Source organism: Plectropomus leopardus, chromosome 1 (genome assembly GCF_026936395.1).
Source record: "Plectropomus leopardus strain MGB_pleo_1.0 chromosome 1, ASM2693639v1, whole genome shotgun sequence".
Lineage (NCBI taxonomy): Eukaryota > Metazoa > Chordata > Actinopteri > Perciformes > Serranidae > Plectropomus > Plectropomus leopardus.
The window spans coordinates 1126929-1147210 of NC_142176.1; the positions used below are offsets into that span (position 1 = coordinate 1126929).

The 20282-nt window shown below is 40.8% G+C and overlaps 2 protein-coding genes across 5 annotated transcripts in view; one reads left to right on the plus strand and one right to left on the minus strand.

Annotated features, from left to right (window-relative positions):
- LOC121945771 (uncharacterized) overlaps window positions 1–14954 on the minus strand; it is a 33264-nt gene extending 18310 nt beyond the window's left edge. Inside the window, exons 1-5 of one of the 3 annotated variants that reach the window (XM_088076044.1) lie at window positions 14818–14954; window positions 11461–11542; window positions 8174–8310; window positions 3144–3298; window positions 1471–1713 (exon numbers count right to left, since the gene is read on the minus strand). In XM_088076044.1, the coding sequence (XP_087932170.1) occupies window positions 1471–1593 (123 nt within the window). In that variant the 5' untranslated portion in view covers window positions 1594–1713; window positions 3144–3298; window positions 8174–8310; window positions 11461–11542; window positions 14818–14954. Of the gene's footprint in view, window positions 1–1470; window positions 1714–3143; window positions 3304–8173; window positions 8311–11460; window positions 11632–14817 lie in introns of those variants that run through there. The other 2 variants (XM_088075994.1, XM_088076015.1) reach the window with 2 other exon arrangements.
- Window positions 3850–20277, plus strand: arfgap2 (ARF GTPase activating protein 2). 2 transcript variants are annotated; one of them, XM_042490088.2, is made up of 17 exons: window positions 3918–4004; window positions 7111–7229; window positions 8216–8288; window positions 8969–9100; window positions 11027–11107; window positions 11662–11761; window positions 11865–11921; window positions 12073–12117; window positions 12805–12857; window positions 14086–14222; window positions 14853–14984; window positions 15152–15280; window positions 15413–15565; window positions 15671–15797; window positions 16205–16292; window positions 16471–16595; window positions 18197–20277. In XM_042490088.2, the coding sequence occupies exons 1-17, from the start codon at window positions 3933–3935 to the stop codon at window positions 18215–18217; spliced, it is 1644 nt and encodes a 547-aa protein (XP_042346022.2). In that variant the 5' UTR covers window positions 3918–3932; the 3' UTR covers window positions 18218–20277. The 2 variants fall into 2 exon arrangements, with proteins under 2 accessions (XP_042346030.2, XP_042346022.2); XM_042490096.2 differs by lacking the exon at window positions 12073–12117 and having other exon boundaries at window positions 3850–4004.
- The last annotated feature ends 5 nt before the right edge of the window (window positions 20278–20282 follow it).

Below are 20282 nucleotides of genomic sequence, written 5' to 3' on the forward strand. Positions count from 1 at the left end.
GCCAGAGTTGGAACTATATAAAAAGATAAATGCAAAAATAAAATAATCAAGTTGCAAGAAGATAAAATCATTTGATCACTAAATATCACCACACCTTTCAGATTAATATCAGACGGGTTTAACTTCATGAGGTCAGAGTGAAATCCTGTTGGCTGTTTGTCAGACTATAAAACACTCGTGGAATTTATGGCGCCGCTGGATTATTTTAGGAAACAGGCTGAGAAAGAACATCGTGTTTGTTCATCTGGATTTTTGTTTTGTTCGTCTGGGCAGGTTAAATAAACTCCACTAAGTTCTACTATGAAGAGTATTATTTTTATTTATTGATTTTTATTAATCATTAATATTCCAGGTAATTTTCTTGTAACTTTTTGGTAAATTCTTTTGAATTTTTTTTGTATTATATTATAATTATTATTATCTTAATTACTTTATTTGGATCACCTTTTTTCAATGATCATATTATTATATAACACATTAGTGGTGATAAATGTTCTCTTTTCATTAGACTGTGAGCTGTAAAGTTCGGGTTATGATCCATTAGGTGTATTTTTTTAATTAATAACACCACTGAAGATGTATTTGTGATTTTAAGTGCGTGACTTTTATTGTAAACATCTCCTTTTTTTGTGCAAAAATCTTCACGTGTAAAGTAAATAAAGTTATTAAATATTTGTAGTGGAGTTCGGTTCTTTCCCTGTGAAAGTGGCATGAAGTTAAAATATTCAAGTTAAATTTGTACTCAAGTACAGTACTTGAGTAAATATACGTAGTTACATTCCAGCTCTGAATGATGTTTTCGGGTATGTTGGATGACGTGGCTTCAGTCAGTGCAATTATTGACGCTTTATTCTTACAAAGTTAAATAAGAGATGAATATTTTTTTAAACTTAAAAATGAGTTAAATCCTTCTTTTCACAGCTGACGTTCACGTTGGTTTGTTGTGAATCATGTGGAATACTTCCAATGTTGTTGTTGATTTTTCTGCTCTTTTTTTTGGGACACTTTATTTCCGAAGGTTTTTTTATCTTAAGACAAAAAAAAACAGACATACATAATATGCACAACTGATGTAACAGTGAACTCTATAATATCATCATCAAAGAAAACAATTAAATACATAAACAAAACAAACCAAACAAAAAGCAAACAAAAACATTAGGAAAAAATAAAATTAAAAAATAAATAAAATTAAAAAATTAAAATAATTACATAAAATTAGAAATAATAAAAATAAGAAGAGGAAATTAAAAATGAAATAAATGAAATAAATGAAATAACTAAAATGAAATAAAAGGAGCAAGAGAATGAAAGTAAAATAGAAACATATTAAATTTGTTGCACAATCCAACACTCGGGTCCACACATAGTTTTAGTGTCACATCCAGTTAACATTTCTCAGATTTTTCTGTTCTTTTTCATAAAATATGATAAATACAAACATTTTAAGGAGATAAAAAATGAGCGTACCTTAAAGGTGCCACCCTTCTGCTTGTGCGGAGGCATGAAGCTGATACTGTCTCCGTAAAAGGTGAGCGTGGAGGAAATCCCCAGCAGAGCGAGCAGCAGCAGGAACACCGCACCTGCCGCCATCGTGTCGGCCCCAGTCTGCCGCTGCAGGAGCTCGTTCAGTCACTTTCAGGCTCGGAGGAGCGAGCCGGCGCCCAAAGAATTCATCAGCAGGAACAACCTGATCTGCAACAACCTGCGATGCTTCAAAACATAAAAGGAGGCAGGCGTCACTGAGGTTTCATTTTAGGAGCTTCGGTCCACTGCTTTGTTATCAAGTGCAGAGTCTGCATCCAGACACAGGGCCGAAAAATCGCTCCAACACTTACTCAGTTTTAACCCTTTGAAACCTGAGCACATCACCTTCATGTCACTTAAAAACATGAAAACAAGAAAATACTAAATGTTGCAATAAAATTAACTGAAAAAATAAAGAAACAAACACAGTTTAAAAAAAGAAAAAAAAGAAAGAAAATGGGAAAAATGTAAATAATGATGTAATGGTAATATATATTCTTTCTGTAACATAATTTCAAATATATAATTATAATAATTGGAACTATATTTTTGGGGGAAATTTTTCCTCTCTCTTTACAAATTAACCCTTTAGAGACTGTTTGTCTCATTTTAGTCTCTTTTCTTCTTCCTGTTGTGATAACTGTGTGTGTGTTGATGCATGTGTCCTAAATGTAGTCCAGATTGTGTATTTGAGTGTAATCAGTGAATTTGCAGCTCAGCTCCTACAATAAGTCTAAAATACACTGTGGAAACTAAATAGTTACATTCAGACTGTTCAGGTCCAAAAATGCTCCATTGAAACCCATTCAAACTGACATTTTTGATCCCACAGCCATCAGAGCAGAAAAACAGGACTTGTATTATTTCTGGGTGTCATTCTGGGCTTTTGACTCTGAATTTGTCATTTTGACTATTTTCCACCTGATGGGGTCATTTTGACCATATTTGGCATCTGGAGGAAATACATGCTAGCTGCTGATCACTGACATATCCCAGACTGTCAGCAGCTACACTCACACACTGACATATCCCAGACTGTCAGCAGCTACACTCACACACTGAGCATGGAGGAGACTGACAATAATTCATTTTTTGTTGTTTTTTTCATCTATAAACATAATGGCATCATGACAAAAACCTGCCATTTAAAGGGTTAAAATTATAAAAATTAATAAATATGTGATATTTATGATTAGGACTGATGTTTGTATAAAAAAAACTCATATAATAAACAAATATATATAACATTAACAACATTAAATATATATAACATTAATGTGTAACATTTTTTTAAAGCTGATTTTGAAAAGTCCATTTTGCACACAGAGCGGTGTGAGTGTATGTGAGATTAAAGCGGGTCCTAAAGGGTTACTTGATGAGAGTGCAGTGAGTGGTTGTAAATGTTCATTTTGTAAGAGACTGATGAAGTTTTGACAAAATGTTTTTTGTTTCCGGTTCAGTGTTTAAAGTTCCCACAAATGAAGTTGTAGTTTCAGGAAACGTGTTTAGACTGTTTGTTGGTAAAAACTCTGAAGGATGATTTAAAGAGGAGCTGAGATGTGAAGACGTTAGCTGACGTTGGCTCAGGTGGATTTCCCGCGCTCACAGTGACCCACCTGTCTGTGTGAGGAGCCGCTGACGTGCTCTCTGTCTTTACTCTCTCCTGGTTTTCTTTGACGGATTTTGGCTCTGTGGTTTCTGTTGTTGGCTGACAGGCTGAGCTGCAGGCTCTCCTCTGTCTGCAGGTGTTAGCAGCAGGTGTGGGCGGGAGCTGGACTGAACCATTTCAGGAAAATACAGGGGGGAGGAGGCAGTGCACAGGAAATTATTTTGTGACAAACAAGATGGGAAAAAGAAATCGTCAGCATGAGTTAACACATTCTAAGTAAAATCTCCTGTTTTCAATGACAAGTTAATAATTTTACATTGAAAAAAAAAATCTTATTGTTCTCATACTTTTAGGACCCCTGTCAGTCATGGGCACTTTAACTTTTCCCATTAAAATTAACTGTCGCATTATTATTTTATTTTTATTATTTTAAAAAAACAACTATATGTATAATTCTCTCCATTATGTAAGTAAAAGTGAAAAATAAAATATAAATGTCCTCCAAACTGCATAATGAAATAAAGTTAAAATAACTAAATAAATTATATATATTATAAACAATAAAATAAAATACATATATAATAGGTGACGGGGAGATGATCTGAAAAAACAATTATTAATTATTAACTTTCTAATTTTTTAAGAAATCGGTCAGCTCTGGTTTCAAAGGGTTAAAGTGATCATTTTCGCGGAGGAGTTTTGTTGTCTCCGTAAACGTCACTCCGCCTTTGTCACATTTGGGTCGCACGGGGCTCCGTAGTGACGTCAGCCGATGGAAATTGTCAGAGTGGCAAAGATGGCTGCGGAACCAAACAAGACGGAGATCCTGACCATCTTCAAGCGGCTCAGATCCGTCCCCACCAACAAGGTACCGGCCCCGGGCCCCGCCGCCCGCCCTCTGCCGCTCCGTGTGTGTGTCCCGAGCCGGCAGCGGGTCCGTTAGCTCCGTCCGGTCCGGTGATCCGGGTCGGCTCACTGTTTCCTAGCCGCTAACGGAGGAGCTAACGCTAGGCCCGGAGCTAACGCAGCTAACGCAGCTAACGCAGCTAGCTGCCGGCCCGGCGGTCATTAAGGCCACGTAGACGGTCTGAGAGCCGCGAGCTAACGGCGAAGACCCGCTCCGTTACAGACTGATCACTGATCAATAATCATATCTCGTTTATTTAGGACACGCGGGGGACTCCCGGTAACGGCGGCAGAGGTTAGAGTCGTACCGTTTGTCAGAAGTGAGTGTTTCTAAAGTCTGACCGGAAACATGTTTCTGAAGCTAAGACGGTCTGATGCAACTTTATTTACAAAAGATCAGCTTCATTTACAAGAAACTGCGTTTTATTTAACAGCAAAGAAGCCAAATACCTCAGCAGTTACCGTTAATGAAGTGCAGTACTACTGCGTAGTATCGAAGTAACGAGATATTTTAAAACTATACGTATATATGTTCATATGTTCCATATGTTCAGCTTCATTGACAACAAACTGCGTTTTATTTAACATCTTTAACAGTGGCAACAAAAGAGAAATAGCTTTAATGAAGTGCAGTACTTAAGTACTGAATTATTATCCAAATATATATATTTATGTTTCATATGTTCAGCTTCATTTACAATAAACTGCATTTCATTTAAGATCAAAGAAGCCAAATACCTCAGTAATTACGTTTAATGAAGTGTAGTACTTCTGTGTAATATCTAAGTACTGAGTCATGAACAGAATAATATATATTTGTTCCATATGTTCAGTTTTATTTATACTAAACTGTGTTTGATTTAATATCTTTAACAGTGACAACAAAAGAGAAATACTGCAGTAATTACATTTAATGAAGTGCAGTACTTCTGTATCATTTTGAGGTACTGAGTTAATATAAAACAAAGCAAAAAAGGAAAACTGGGCAAAAAAACTTCTATAATTCTCTTAATGATGTATGTAAACATGTTAAAAAACTAGAAAAGTAATTGGGAAAACTGAAACTGCACCGAAACATGTTTCTGAAGCTTAAACTGTCTGATGCGACTCATTAGTAACCAAATGATTAGCTTCATTTACAATTAACGGCATTTGATGTAATTAGGTCTGTTGGCAAAATGTATAACTTTCAGCAGTTTGTAATATTCAAATCAAACAAGAACAATTTCAATAGCTCAACATAATTCACATTATAGGAAGTTTCTCCAGATTCCACACAAAACGCCACTTTTAACGACGACTGCAGTCTCACAGTTGTTCAGCCCCTGAACAGAAATACTGTTCAGAGTCTGTCATGAGAGCACACATTGACGAGTCAGTGTTGTCTCAAGCGCACCTGATGCACCTGATCAAGGGGGCGATAGTTGATGAGGTGTGCGCCTCGACAGGCTCCGGGTTTGTTGACGGTCACATGGTCCAAAAAGTCGAGAGTAAAGATTACTGTCTCACACAAACAAGGAAACGGATACAAAGAGCAGCAAAGGTACTGAATGTTCACCGAGATCGTGACGGAGGCAGAGTTTGTACGTTCAAAGTTAAGGAACTCTGGCTGAAGTTATCAACCGTAGCCACCAGATTCTTGAGGGGGCAGGTGGTCTGAAACCCTCCAGGGACTGCAGGTAGACTTGGCGGCAGCAGGCTCTGAGGTTTCAGTTTGCACAGTAAGACGGGTACTAAACACTGAAGGTCTCCGTGCCCAAACTCAAGACGCAAACCAGGACTGACCCAAAAGGCACAAGAAAAGTCTGCTCCATTACGACCAAAACCATCTAAATACCACAGAGGTTTTAGGATTCTGTTCTGGGAGTGATGAAACCAAAGTGGAACTTTTCGGGCCTGTGGATCAACGGTTTGTCTTCACGCTGTGAAGAACGTCCTTCCTCTGACGCTGGAGATCTGCAGCGTGTGGAGGGCCAGACGGATTCAGTCAGGTTTCAGGAAGTCCTAAGAGAAAACGTCCTGCTGTCCGTGAGGAGGTTGAAGCTTTGGCGTCTTTCAAACTCCCAACGGGACACACCTTAAAGTCCACCGAGGCTCGGTCTCAGAAGAAGTCCCGGAAGACTCTAGAGTGGCCGTCAAAGTGGTTTGACTTGAATCCCAAAGAAAATATCTGGTGGGATTTGAAGAAGGCGGCTGCAGCACGCGGATCCACAAAGTGTGTGCCGAGGTTCCTCAGGAACGCTGCTGAAGCTGGTGTCTGGCTGCGCGTCACGTTCTCGGCAGGTCGTAACGGCAGAAGGTGCTCCTCTAAGGGGTGAATAATTGTGAGACTGCAGCAGTCATTAAAAGTGGCATCTTCTTAGAGCGTTACATTTGTTGAGCCATTTCAGTTGTTCTTGTTTGATTTGCTTTTTGCAAACAGCTGAAAGTTCGTAAATGTTGCCGGTAAACCTGATTTGCAGTGGGGGTTGAATCATTTTGAGTGCAACTGTACGTTCATCTTACATGGACTGTTTATTTTCTGTTCTCGGCTGGATAGATTTTTAACCCTTTAAAACCTGAGTAAATTCGCTTTATTCTTGCAAAAGCATTGGAGGAGGGTTACTTAACAAAAAAGGTTCAAGTATTAGCACAATATTAGTAAAAAGTTACAAAATATTGCCTGAAAATAAGCAAACATCAATGAAAGAAAAGTGAACTGAAGGGGAAGGTTAGAATTTGTTGCATTTTTGCAGCATTTGAAACGTCATCCACGCCTCACAGACGACACGTAAACTGTAACGTGACGGGTTGGCGCCGCAGAGGAGCATAATTGTTGGTTGGTATTTGAGGATGCTCCATCTTCAGCTCATCTGTACAGTGACCACATTGTTCTGTAGATTTAATGACAGCGTGTGATGGCGACGGCGTGAAGTCACAGACCAGAGGGACGCTCCGTCGCTGTCACGCAGAGTGAAAACAGCCGACTGCAGCGTAGTCGTTATCAGATGATAGGTGCTCATTACAGACGCAGGTAAAGTTGCCTCAGAAACAGCAGCTGATGAAATGTTCGTGCTCTTTCTGTGCAGGTATGTTTTGACTGCGCGGCCAAAAACCCCAGCTGGGCGAGCATCCCGTACGGCGTGTTCTTATGCATCGACTGCTCCGGCATCCACCGCTCCCTGGGAGTGCACCTCAGCTTCATCAGGTAAGACTGCGAGTGAGCAGTGAGCACAGCAGTCAGCAGTCGTCACCGTGCCCTGCGCACCGCACACCACGCTGTGCACCGCCGCGCTGCACCACGCTGCGCACCGCACACCACGCTGTGCACCGCCGCGCTGCACCACGCTGCGCACCACGCACCACGCTGTGCACCGCCGCGCTGCACCACGCTGCGCACCACGCACCACGCTGTGCACCGCCGCGCTGCACCACGCTGCGCACCACGCACCACGCTGTGCACCGCCGCACTGCATACTGACACTTTCAGTGAACAGCTGAGCAGTCTGACAGAAAAGTATGAATGACAACGTGACGGCTGAGAGCTGCACAGTGAAAAGTTTTGTCTTTTTGTGAATGACTCCTGCAGACTGTGAGATTTCTGCACTCTTAAGTTTTGTATTTTTATTTTAATTTTTATTTATTTTTCCTATGTCCTTTTTCGTTTTATTTTGCTGATATTGTTTTGTTTTATTGACCTCTCTGTGAGCTGAGTCCATAATAAAGTTTTTAATTTAACTGAGCTGTGCAGCTCCATGCGACATCTCTGCGACTTGGATCTTAAAAAATTTTTGGTACGAAATCAAGTTTGATGTTTACAGACTGCAATGACATCACCCGCTGAATCGTACGCTACGACGTCAAAACACAACAACACAATATTTTTGATCAAGGTCAGGTGTTCTCGGTGACCTGCGGAGGTCAGGTGTACCCGGTGACCTGCGGAGGTCAGGTGTACTCGGTGACCTGCGGAGGTCAGGTGTACTCGGTGACCTGCGGAGGTCAGGTGTACTCGGTGACCTGCGGAGGTCAGGTGTACCCGGTGACCTGCGGAGGTCAGGTGTTCTCGGTGACCTGCGGAGGTCAGGTGTACCCGGTGACCTGCGGAGGTCAGGTGTACTCGGTGACCTGCAGAGGTCAGGTGTACAGTACCTGTCTCACTGATGTTTCCATGTTCTTCCCTTTTCGCCGCAGATCCACCGAGTTAGACTCCAACTGGAACTGGTTTCAGCTCAGGTGTATGCAGGTCGGAGGCAACGCTAACGCGGTAAGTCAGACTGACGTGAGACCTGAAACAAAGAAACATCTTCACGTTACTGCTCCGTGTCGCCGTCACAGAAACTGACTGATTCTGTTTGGGCGGTTTCCTGCAGCTGTATCGGGGTTTCTGCAGATCCTTAAAAGGTCTCAATCACAAACACTCAATCTGAAAATCAGGCCTGAATTGGTATTAAAATGTCGTAGATTAATCTTCCAAAGGAAGAAGAACTGCTCAGAAGTCTTTTTTACTGTTGAGTTTTTCTTTTGATTGACCTGCTGATTTTTATTTTTACGTTTTAGTGCTTTAATGTTCTCTAGGCTTGTTATTTTTTGAATCTGTTGTTTTTAACTTATTTTTATTATCTTTTTAAAATTCTTTTTCACTTCGCTTTGGGATAAATAAAGTTAATCTAATGTAAAAGCTCAAAATAATGGGAAACTTTGAAAGAGTAATAATTTACTGAATGCTTCTTTCATAAACATCACCAAAAAGTTTTACGTCACAAAAAATATTTGGAAGAGTTCTCTTGTATCTTAAGTAATTTCTAAATTAATAATTATATAATAATAATTCAGTTTTATTGAATTTAATCAGGAGTGGCGTCAAAAAGTCTTAAATCTTCTGTTCTTTCAGCTGCAGGAAACATGTTTAACGTGATGTAATAACTCGCGTTCTTCTGTCTGCAGACGGCGTTCTTCCGCCAACATGGCTGCTCCACAAACGACACCAACGCCAAGTACAACAGCCGCGCGGCCCAGATGTACCGGGAGAAGATCCGGCAGCAGGCGAACGCGGCGCTGTCCAAATACGGCACAGATGTGAGTGTCGATCGGACAGTTTGTGACTGATGAGTCACTGATGATTTCATTGTTACCTGCCTTCGCCGACACCTCGAGCGTGCAGCAGATCAGTTGGTGTAAATATGAAAATATTTTCACTGATGGAATATAAATCCAGATTATGTCACTGCGCTGCCGACTTCTCTCCTAAAATGTTTTCAGAAACATATTTTAGTGGCCTTTTAAGCTGTAATATCAAAAGTTTGTGAACAAGAAGTGAGCGTCATCCTGCTTCCTGCAGAGTGAAAACCATAGCCGAAAAAAAAATGGACGTCAAAGAATAAAACTAAGCAGATCTGATCAAATATAAACGCAGATTATGTTACAATCTCTCTCACCTTAAATGTTTTCAGAAACATAGTTTACTGTTTAAGTGGAATATGACCGTTGTTTGACGCGGACCCTTCCACATCACGTCACCCACCACCGGGAGAGTTTATTGGTCCAGGGTGGCGCAGTGCATTCTGGTAGTTGTAGGTTTTCTGCCTCTTAAGCAAAAGAATCATTTTTCTCTGTTTTCTCTGCTCATGTAGCATCAATTTGTGTCTTTTTTCTGCAGAGAAGAGTTTTATATGAGAAGCTTTTATATATTATTGAAATACGTCTTTCAGACAGAGAAAACCTGCAGCTGCTCATATCTGTATCTATATATCTATATCTATATCTCTATATATGTACATAAGAAAATGAATAATAAAACCTACAATTACCAGAATGCACCAACACACCAATAAGCGCTCCCGCTGATGGGTGACGTGATGCGAACTGGTCTGTTGGACTCGGTGTCGTCTCATATTCCGATTGAATGGTGGAGAAAAGAGAAGTGACAAGTTTTAGTGAAAACGATCTCGACCAAAGAACAAACTCACACTTACTGAACCGTCACGACTTCAGGAACATTCAGTCCAGCGTGTGTGTGTGTGTGTGTCTCTGTGTCTCTGTGTGTGTGTGTGTCTCTGTGTGTGTGTGTGTGTGTGTGTGTGTGTGTAACAAGAAGTCTCTCTCTCTCTTACACACACACACAGAGACACACCTCCTCCTCTCTGCGCCTGAGACAAAAGAAAAGTCGAAAAGAATCCCTGTGAACAGACACGGTGAGCGTTTTAAGTTAATAACAGAGCAGAGAGAGGTGACTGGCTGCTGTGTCGACGAAGGTCAAACGAAGGTCAAAAACTGCGTCGGGTGCTCATGAAAAACGGTAATAAACCGGATAAACAGGACTCAAAAAATGTGAAACGTGATGATTACATTAAAAATAAGGGTCGACAGATTATCAGAGCGTTCAATTATCAGGGCCAATATTTGGAATTTTGTGAATGATCGCCAATAACATTAATGAATACTTCACTTAATAAAGTGCAAAGAAAGTGTCAGCATAGGAGGAATTTTTACTATTATTTTTATTAATTCATTTTTATTTAAATTTTCACTCGACTAAAAAAAGTTGGTGTGAACTTTCTGTATCTGATGGTTTCAGTTTTGATGAAACATTTTGTTAAAGGCTTTTAAACAAAGTTTTGTTATTTTTCAAATTCTAAATATTGACAGAAATATTTTCCTTTTTATTGTAAATCGGTTCCAAATATCAGTTGTTGGTCTCATTAACTATTAACTATTGGTATTGGCCCTGAAAACATGAAAAATATCAGTCGACCCTTAAAATTCGTTGCCTGCATGCTAACAGCAGCCCGGCGAGGCGGTCGGTTATTTGTGTCTGTGGCTCTCAGGCTGGATGATAACAGACGTGAGCGACTCTCCTGTGGATCATTGACCGTTGACATCAGAGCGGTGACGTGTCGCTCAGAGTCTGAGCGTGTCGGCAGACGAGGGTCAGAGTCCACGGGGAGCTCGCTTTATGCTCTTTAATAAAAGCCGAAATATTAACGCCTCCTCTCCTCGCTGCAGCTGTGGATCGACTCCTCTGCAGGAAACGCTCCTGCAGCTCCTGAGAAGAAGGAGACGGACTTCTTTGCAGAACACACACAGGTCAGTCGGTCGGCCGGCAGTAACAGCGGATTATTTGAGGATGATGAAGATCTTTTGTTTATTTTGTCTAACATTTGTTTTTCAATATAAACACATATTTCCAAGAAATATTTTTATCTTTAATTTGATAATTAAATTTAACATTTAACGCAGAATTCCTGGAGCTTAAATCGAGTTAAGACTTTTTATAAAGCCACACAGAATGAAAGTTTAAAAGCAATGTTATCAATCGCAAAATTGAAAATATAAGAATAAATATAATAATAATAACAAATAAATACTGCAGTAAAAAAAAATGCAGTTATTCAGAGATTTTATGAGACAACATCAAAAAAAAATTCAGAAAATCTTACCTTTGATGTTGTAGCCATTTTCAGACTTTTGAAATATAGATTTAAGACATCGTCATAAGGATGAAGGCGCTCTGCAGGAACCCTGTAACAGAATATTTGAAATTTAAAAGAATTGTGTTAAAGATTGCAAAAGAAGAAAAAACTGAAATAATGATTTGACCACAAAAAAAGCCTAAATATCCTGTTTTTCTATGTTTTCAGCCTGCTAATGACTGGAGCGTGGCGCCGGCGCCGGAGCAGAACGGAGCCGCGGTCACCCCGCAGCTGTCGGACACGACCGCCAAAGGCCAGGATGACAACCGTTAGTAAAATAAACCCCGGTGGTTTTGCATTAAAGCGAGTCCTAAGGCGTTAATAGCAACATTTTTTTGTGTTTGACATGTTTTTGGTGTGGTCGTTTGCAGAGCCGGAGGACGGACCGAGCATCGACGGTTTGAGCACGTCGCCCCGAGCGTCCATCGGTGAGTCGCAGACGCTGATCCGCGGTCGTGTCTGATATTTGTGCTGTCAGAGTCGCAGAACTGTTTCATCTGGGCTCAAACTTCGTTAAGAGTTTCATTCAGATGTTAAATGTTTGTGTTTGTGGGTTCTGGCTGTTTGTGTGTCGTGTAGACGCCTCCATGCGTCTGTCGTCGCAGGAAGAACAGACACCTAAAGGTGATTAGTTGTTTTTTTGGAGGTGTTTGCGCGGCTGGTTTCTGCCTCAGACGCATGGTTGTGCTGCTTGATTGACATCTTCTCGGCCGCCGCCCTCTCTGCGCTCTCTGCTCAGCACGCAGCGTAATCCGGGCCCGCGGCGGCTCTTTGTGCCGGCTCTGTCGAGCACCAGCAAGTAGTCAAAACAAAGCTTTGTGTTCAGGAAACGTAAGCGAGGCCGCTGCATTGTGTGGAAGCGCAGCGGTCTTTGTCCCGCTGTCTCACACAGCCGCAGCTCAATCACAGATGAAGATTTCGCTGCGAGCAGTTCAGATGTTGTTACTGAGGCGTCGTAACGAGTCAAAGGATATAATTAACGATTTTGTCACAATCTTCTGACGTCTCTGAATAGTTTCCTAAAGTTTTCTCACGGTGCAGATTCTCCTGAAAGCACGCCGACAGACTAGCAGCCATTCGTTTCCGCGCTGATTGAATGAATGGAGGTGAACTGTTGCGTTTTCACGCTGTGGTGCGCTGACTCACGGTCTTCACTGAGCAGGCTGGAAATTAACACTAAAAGCCAACAAGCAGTTTGTTCTCACCGCAGCTTTTTCTCTGAGCTGGAGTGTGCTTCTCGTTTTAATTTCAGTCATTCCCACTAAATCACTCGATGAAAGCTTTAAACTAACTTTGCTGTTTGTGTTGCAGACGTGAAGCCTTCCATCATCGGCAAAAAGAAGCCCATGGCTGCCAAAAAAGGGGTGAGTCGCATTTTCACCAAACCTCGCCGCCTTCGGCCCGATGGTGAGGATTCACTCAAAGATCCAGCGTGCAAGATTTAAGGGGAATTTAGTGACATTGAAGTGGTGAGGATTGCAGACTGCAGCCGGCCTTCAGTGATCAGGAGGTTTTTTTCGGGAGCTAAAGTCCACAGAGGTCTCTTCCTCCAAAACAAACCAGAAAACACTCAGAGTCTTTGGTTTGTCCGTTCTGGGCTTCTGTAGAAACACGGCAATCTCTAAAGACAAGGACCTGCTCTCTGTGTCGATATGAAGGGCTCATTCTTAAACAGTCAGATTACAAATCTGGCCCCTGAAATCTGCCTGGTGGCCCCCAACTATTTCCTGATTCACAGTAAAAATAAAATGATTCACTTCGGGAATTGTTTCTCTACTTTTAGGATCCACCAGGGCCAGAAAAAAACAGCATCAAACAGAGCTTGCTGATCGAAAAAAGTGCCAGTGGAGGACCCCCCACACCCCCTGACAGGTCCTAGCTAAGACCATAATGTCCTAAAATCCTGGAATTGTCCTAAACTCTTAAAAACGTCCTAAACTCTTAAAAATGTCCCAAAATCCTAGAAAATGTAAACATTGTTAAGTCATAGAAATATGCTAAAATCCACAAAAATACTATAAATACTAAAAATGTCCTAAAATCCTAAAAATGTCATAAAAATCCTAAAAATGTCTAAAAATCATAGAAAAGTCCGAAAGTCCTTGAAACGTCCTAAAATCCTAAAAATGTCCCAAAATTCTAGAAATGTCCAAAAATCCTAATATTGTCCGAAAATTGTAAAAATGTCATAAAATCCTAAAAATGTCCTAAAATCCTAGACACTTTCTAAAAAAATCCTGAAATCCCCAAAATGCCTTAAATTCCTCGAGTATTTAAACGTCCCAAAATCCTAGATATGTCCTAAAATCCTTCGGACAGTATGGGGCCGCTGTGATTGGCCCCCGGCCTCCTGTCATTTATCAAAAGTGGCCCCCAAACGCAGCAGGCTGAGAATCACTGTTTCAGAGTAACAGAAACACGACCGTTGTTGTTTTCAGCTGATCGGACTCTGATGTGAAAACACACTGATGTGATAAATCGACTTTCTGACAATAAATCCCCTTGAATCCTTCACACTGGAGCTTTAACCCTTTCATCTGTGACTCTGATCTGAGCGCGTGAGCGTCTGAACCGTGTTTCTCGCCGATGCAGCTCGGAGCAAAGAAAGGTCTGGGCGCCCAGAAGGTGAGCAGCAAGAGTTTCTCGGAGGTGGAGAAGCAGGCGCAGGTGGCCGAGAAGCTGAGGGAGGAGCAGGCTGCCGAGGCCAAGAAACAAGCCGAGGAGTCCATGTGAGGAGCAGTTTTTATCTCTTCAGTTCAGACGAGGACTCGTTCAGACTATCTGAACGAGTTGCAGCGATACGCCAGGTTTCAATCTATGTCGAGATACGAAAGGTGACGCTTATCGCACCGTGTACATTTGCTTATTTAGTGAAAAATAATACAATGGGCGGAGAATCTCACCTCTATTTTAGTTCATGTCAAACGAGAGGCTTTTTACACACTTCCAAAAAAAAAAATTCTGTTATATGGAAATACTATGATTTTTTTCGGTGACGTTATCGTGCCGTGAAAATCTCATATCGTTGCAGCCGTGAGGTAGTTTGTGACCTCAGAGTTTCTCCTTTTTTAATGTGATTTTTGTGATTTCTATGTAATTTCCCATTATTATTTTTCTTTTTTGTTTTTTTGTTTGTTTTGGGTGATTTTTGCACATTGTTAGCAGATATACACAAACTGGATTTTTCGATAAATATACAAATGCAGCATGAATATAATAATTGCATTTAAATAACTAGTACATGCACCGCTCTTCGCCAAGTTTTTACAATTACAGTTATGCTCCACTTTTTCAAATCAAAGATGAAACAAAAACTTTGTCTACCTGTGCTCTGACATCGCTGGCCGTGTGTCCTGCAGCGTGGCGTCGATGCGTTTGGCGTACAAAGAGCTGGAGATCGACAGGAAGATGGAGGAGAAGAAGATTCAGACTCTGGAGGGAAAGAAGAGAGAGCAGGCCGAGAGGCTGGGCATGGGCTTCGGCAACCGCAGGTGACGTCACGACACAAACACAACTGTGGAGTCAGCGAGTCATCATCACAGACGCGTTCAATTCATCTGAGTGTGTGTGTGTGTGTGTGTGTGTGTGTGTGTGTGTGTGTGTGTGTGTGTGTGTGTGTGTGTTTGTGTGTGTGTGTGTGTGTGTGTGTGTGTTTCAGTGCTGTGTCTCACTCAGTGATGTCAGAGATGCAGGTGATCGAGCAGGAGACTCCTGTGGGAGCCAAGTCCTCCTCTCGCTCCAAACTGGACATGTTTGATGAGCCGGGTTTCACCTCTGGACCCCCAAAGTTCGTACGACGCCTCAAAAAAAATAAAAAACGTTTCAAAAGCCTCCTGCTTCAGTATAAATCTGTCAGCGTGCGTCTCCAAGAGCAGCAGAGACTCTGACATTCATCCTCTGTGTTTGATGTTTCTTGTAGATATAAGGACAACCCGTTCACAGTTGGGGACAGTTTTGGATCCAGGTGGGACACTGAGGGAGGGACCGCCTCCTTCACCACCTCCTGGGCTCTGGAGAAAGAGGACCCCAAAGAGGAGGTCACCATCTCTAGTATTCAGCCAATCGGAGAGAGGTATCCACACACACGCCCTTTTTGTCTGTAAAGTAATGTAAATAAGGCGAGTGTGTGCTGCGGAGCGGCTGCAGCAATGATGTGTGCTCTCGTGTTTTGATCCAGACTTCCCAGCAGAAGAAAAGCCGAGGTGTCGGCTCCGGTGTCAGAGTCCAGCGAGGCCCGACAGAAGTTCGCAAATGCAAAGGCGATCTCCTCCGACATGTTCTTTGGTCGGGAGAGCAGCGCAGAGGTGAGGAACCTCCACTTCTCACTGTAGAATAATAACTCACCTCTGGCACCACTGAAAGCCCACATTCAAACAATGTTTCTAAGACAAAAAATCCCGGAGAGCTTTGTGTGCTGACGGTATGACAGTGAGGTGTTACTGTCCGGCTGCTATTACTTTCCAGCTGTTGTAACTGTCTGGCTGCTGTTATTGTCTGGCTGTATTACTGTCTGGCTGTTATTACTGTTTGGCTGTTGTTACAGTTCAGCTGTTATTACTGTCCGGCTGCTGTTACTGTCCAGCTGATGTTACTGTCCAGCTGATGTTACTGTCCGGCTGATGTTACTGTCCGGCTGCTGTTACTGTCCAGCTGATGTTACTGTCCGGCTGTTATTACTGTCCGGCTGCTGATTTTTGTTTCTTCCTCTCAGTATGATGCAAAGACCAGACTGGAGACCATGTCTGGAAGCACCTCCATCAGCTCCGCTGACCTGTTCGGGGACGGCAGCGACCACAAAGGTAACCCCTGTTTGTTTGTTTGTTTCCCTAAAGCCAGTTCCACTGTGAGACTTTGGGCTGTCCACGATAGAAGATAGATTTATTAGTCAGTTATTAAAATTTGTCCTCGATCCTGCCACATCTTTGTGATGTAGTCATTTAATTTAGTCTGTCACTGAACGTCCTGTCGTCCTCTCAGGACGAGCTCCGGGCTTCGACAGCGTGCTCCCCTCCGGCCCCGACATCGCACAGTTCAAACAAGGAGTGAAGACCGTAGCGGGCAAGATGGCCGTCCTCGCCAATGGGGTCATGAATACAATCCAGGTGAGACATCGACAGAGTCAACGTCGTCCTTAATGTCTCGTTCAAACCAAACGGCCTTTAAAGTGGTCACATCGCTGAACTACTCACAGCTTTCTGATCGTCAGGACGTGTAGTTATTGTTTTCTCACTGCAGATTTTGCCTAAAATGTCTGATTTCTTGGCAACTTAAAAAAAAAAAGCTATGGATGATGCAGTCCTTTTTTTATTAAATCATGAGAGCAAGAAAAAAATAATAATAATAATAATAATTTAGTCAAAATTTTGTGACAAAAAGTTTTTATCTTTCTCTGGTGGAAATGGGCCTCCATAATTAATTTGTAAAAATTCCGACACAACGTCTCTGAGCTGTTTTAGACAGAATCACAGTCGTTATAGTCGATTTCAGTTATAAAGAAATGTTCAGTCAGCAGACGTCTTGATTTCTGTTGTCCTTTTCAGCTGTAACTGTGACATTTAAAGATACAGAGTTAAACTCGGAGGTTTGCTTTTATCTTTGATAAACCAAAACTACTGGCACAAAAACTGAACCGTGCACTGCTGTGAATGAGTCAGCAGCAAAACATGTTTTATAGACGTCAAGAGATTATTGACCTGGCCGATTACCAAGGCCAATATTTGTTTTGGCGTTTTATTTTAAGAATCACTGATAAAATGAATGGGTTATAAAGTGTGCTACTTTGGCTCCTCTGCAGCCGTCCTGCTCCCTGTGCTCTGTTTTCACTCACCTGTCTGACTTAACATCCTGCCGACATCACTGTCTGACTGACTTCACGTCTCACGAGTACAAGCCAAAGATAAAGATCCAAAAGTGCATTATGGGAGTATTAGACTCAACCAACAGCAGGGAGGTCAGCCTGCAACACATGCAGAGAAAGTGTCAGCATGGGAGGAACTTTGACTTTGTAAAACCTCAGGGAGACATTTTTAGTTATTCTTTTTTTTATTATTTAAATTTTCACAAAACTATATAAAAACATTTCTGGGAACTTGCTGTTTAAAGTTTCATTTTAAACGTCAGATAAAACATTTTTTAAAGGCATTTAAACAAAGTTTTGCTTTAGAGTTTGTTATATTCCAAATTCTACATTTCGATAGAAAGATTTTCATTTTTAGTGTAAATGCATATTGCTGCCAAGGATTGTTTTTCAGTCTCATTAACTACTAATAATCTGGACCTTTGTATTTTAGACACCAAAAAAAAAAATCATTATCATTTTAAGTGTTCATTATATTTATTTTATATTTATTTTTCATTATATTTTCGCCACTTTACGTTACACATTAACCAAGTGAGGCAGCAGTCGATCAGAAACTCCTGTATTCTGCAAAGTAAAATTACCATTTTTGCCCCCGAGTCTGGTGGCTTTGAGATAATGACTTTAATTATTCATGGAAAGTTTCTGACAGCAAAGTAAACCCGTGAAAATATTCTGAATATAATGTAAACTTAAGCCGAAATTGATTTTTATGTGGCTAAAAAATAAATAAATCAATAAAGGCAGTCTTTGCTCGGCACCGTTTGATATCATGTAGGTGAAACTGATAAAAGAAAAAAACTAAAATTTAAATTAAAAATGTAAATGTTTGCTTATTTTTTTCAGGATCGTTACGGCTCGTACTGAGCGTCCTGATGGCGCCGCGGCGAGCTGCGGGAGGACGGACTGACTGACGCCTGAGAAGAGCCTCCTGACTGACGGAGCGGACGGGACGGAGACGGGAAGCAGAAAGGATTGCATGGGGAAAACAAATCGTCCTTCTCTCCCGTCGTCTTCTAGAGACATTTTTCCAGGAGTGAGACAGTATTTTCTTCTCTCATCCACATTAGCAGACTCTTGATTTTTATTTTCATAAAGGAAACCATCGCAGGGTGTAGTTTTTTTTTCTAAACCGAGAGTCGTGTCTTGAGAAATATTTTGGTCCTAGTTTTCAAAATGACGTCAGAGTTAATTTACTATATTTTATTCCTCCTACAGAAATCAAAGTGTTTTTGATTCTATAATACTTCATGCTTATGTCTCTTTTTTTGTTTTATTGTGATATTAAAATGGTGCAGTATATATTTTAATTTGAACAGGAAACCACAATGTTTGCATTCAGTGTTGGATTCACTGCTGTTCACTCACAGCGTAGTTTGTCCAGGTTATTATTGTTCATTTTTTTGTTGGTTTATTTTACACAAAGCACTGACAGCAGCTCTCTGGGCAAATTTCAGACGGTTTGTGAGCTTGGAATTATACATTTCTGTCTGAGTGAACGTTTATATTGTGAAACAAGCTGCTCTGGTTATTTATTATCTATCTCAACCGAAACCTCGTGCGTTCCAACAAAGTTCAGGAAATCAGAGATTTTAAATTAAAGAGGAATTAAACCCAAACCGCAGATTTACAGGACGACACATCATGTTAAAGTATGGAAATTCGTCCGTTTTCACGCAGACGGCAGACAGAACGTGTGACGCCCCAGCTCATAAATCAATCATTTTTGACTATGCATCTTTATTTTTACGTTATAAACGAAGTTTCACTGTTTGAATCTGAAGTCTGCCTCGACGTTTCTCGACTCTGAAACATTTTGACATCACTGCCTTTTTCCCCATGCAGTAGTTTAAGCTTTTACTTTGAAGGGCTCACGTCCTCAGTTTACATTTGTATCTGTTCAGTTCATCGGCCAACGAAAAATATACTTTAAAAAGTTGTGCCTGAAACTGATGAGTTTTGGGAGGTGACTTAATGTTTCTCTAATACAAATGAACACATGGAGATTGTGTATGGAAGCTCATTTCTGCCAATGTGAAGAAAAAAATCCTATAGGCCATTATAATAAGAAACTTTCTTAATTATATAGTCTTCTTATTTTAAAATAATTAGACTGTCAAAAAATACACTCATTACAGAAATAAGGACTTATTTTAAAATAATGAAGTCAAATCTGGATAAAATGACTTTTCAGTACTTCAAAAATAACGAGAAACTGTTTTGAAAATACACTTACATTAAAATAATGAGTGATGCAGTACCCCAAAAATTTACCAAGTGTCACGACATAATGAGAAAGTACCAAAATGCATTAATGTCAAATAATAAATTAAAAAAAAATAAAATAAAAACTTAAAATGACTTAACGTTGATCATAATAAAGACTAGGTATCTTGAAATAATGACTCCTTTCGACACACAAAAATAAAAGATTTTGTAACAATGAGAAACTCTACAGTATTTTTGAAGTTCTTTTTTTGAAAGGTGGTTAAGTTGGTTTTTTTTAGAGTTTAGAAAACCTTTTTATACTTAACTATACCTTTATACTTTGAGAAAGTTTATTAATTCGATAAGTCTGCAGTTAGTTTGCAGGGGTTTTTTTTCATCACATTGGCATAAATGGTCGTCCGTACATAGAAACATAAATATGAACGTCTGTGATAAAATCAAACACTTGCTTACTTAGCGTGACTTATTAAACATGTATGACACCCACAGTCCTCTCAGCTTCATGTTGCCGGGCAGACTTCAGATTCAACAGGTGATTAAAAGAATTAAAGTAGGCGAAAAGTCTGGAAACCAGTTTGTAAACTTCTTCAATGGATCAGAGTGTCACATTTTTCCTGGCGTTGCCGTGACGCCCATGTGTGTTTTTTCCACCCGTGATCGACTCTCCAAAAAGTAACAAACAAACAAACAAACAAACATGAAC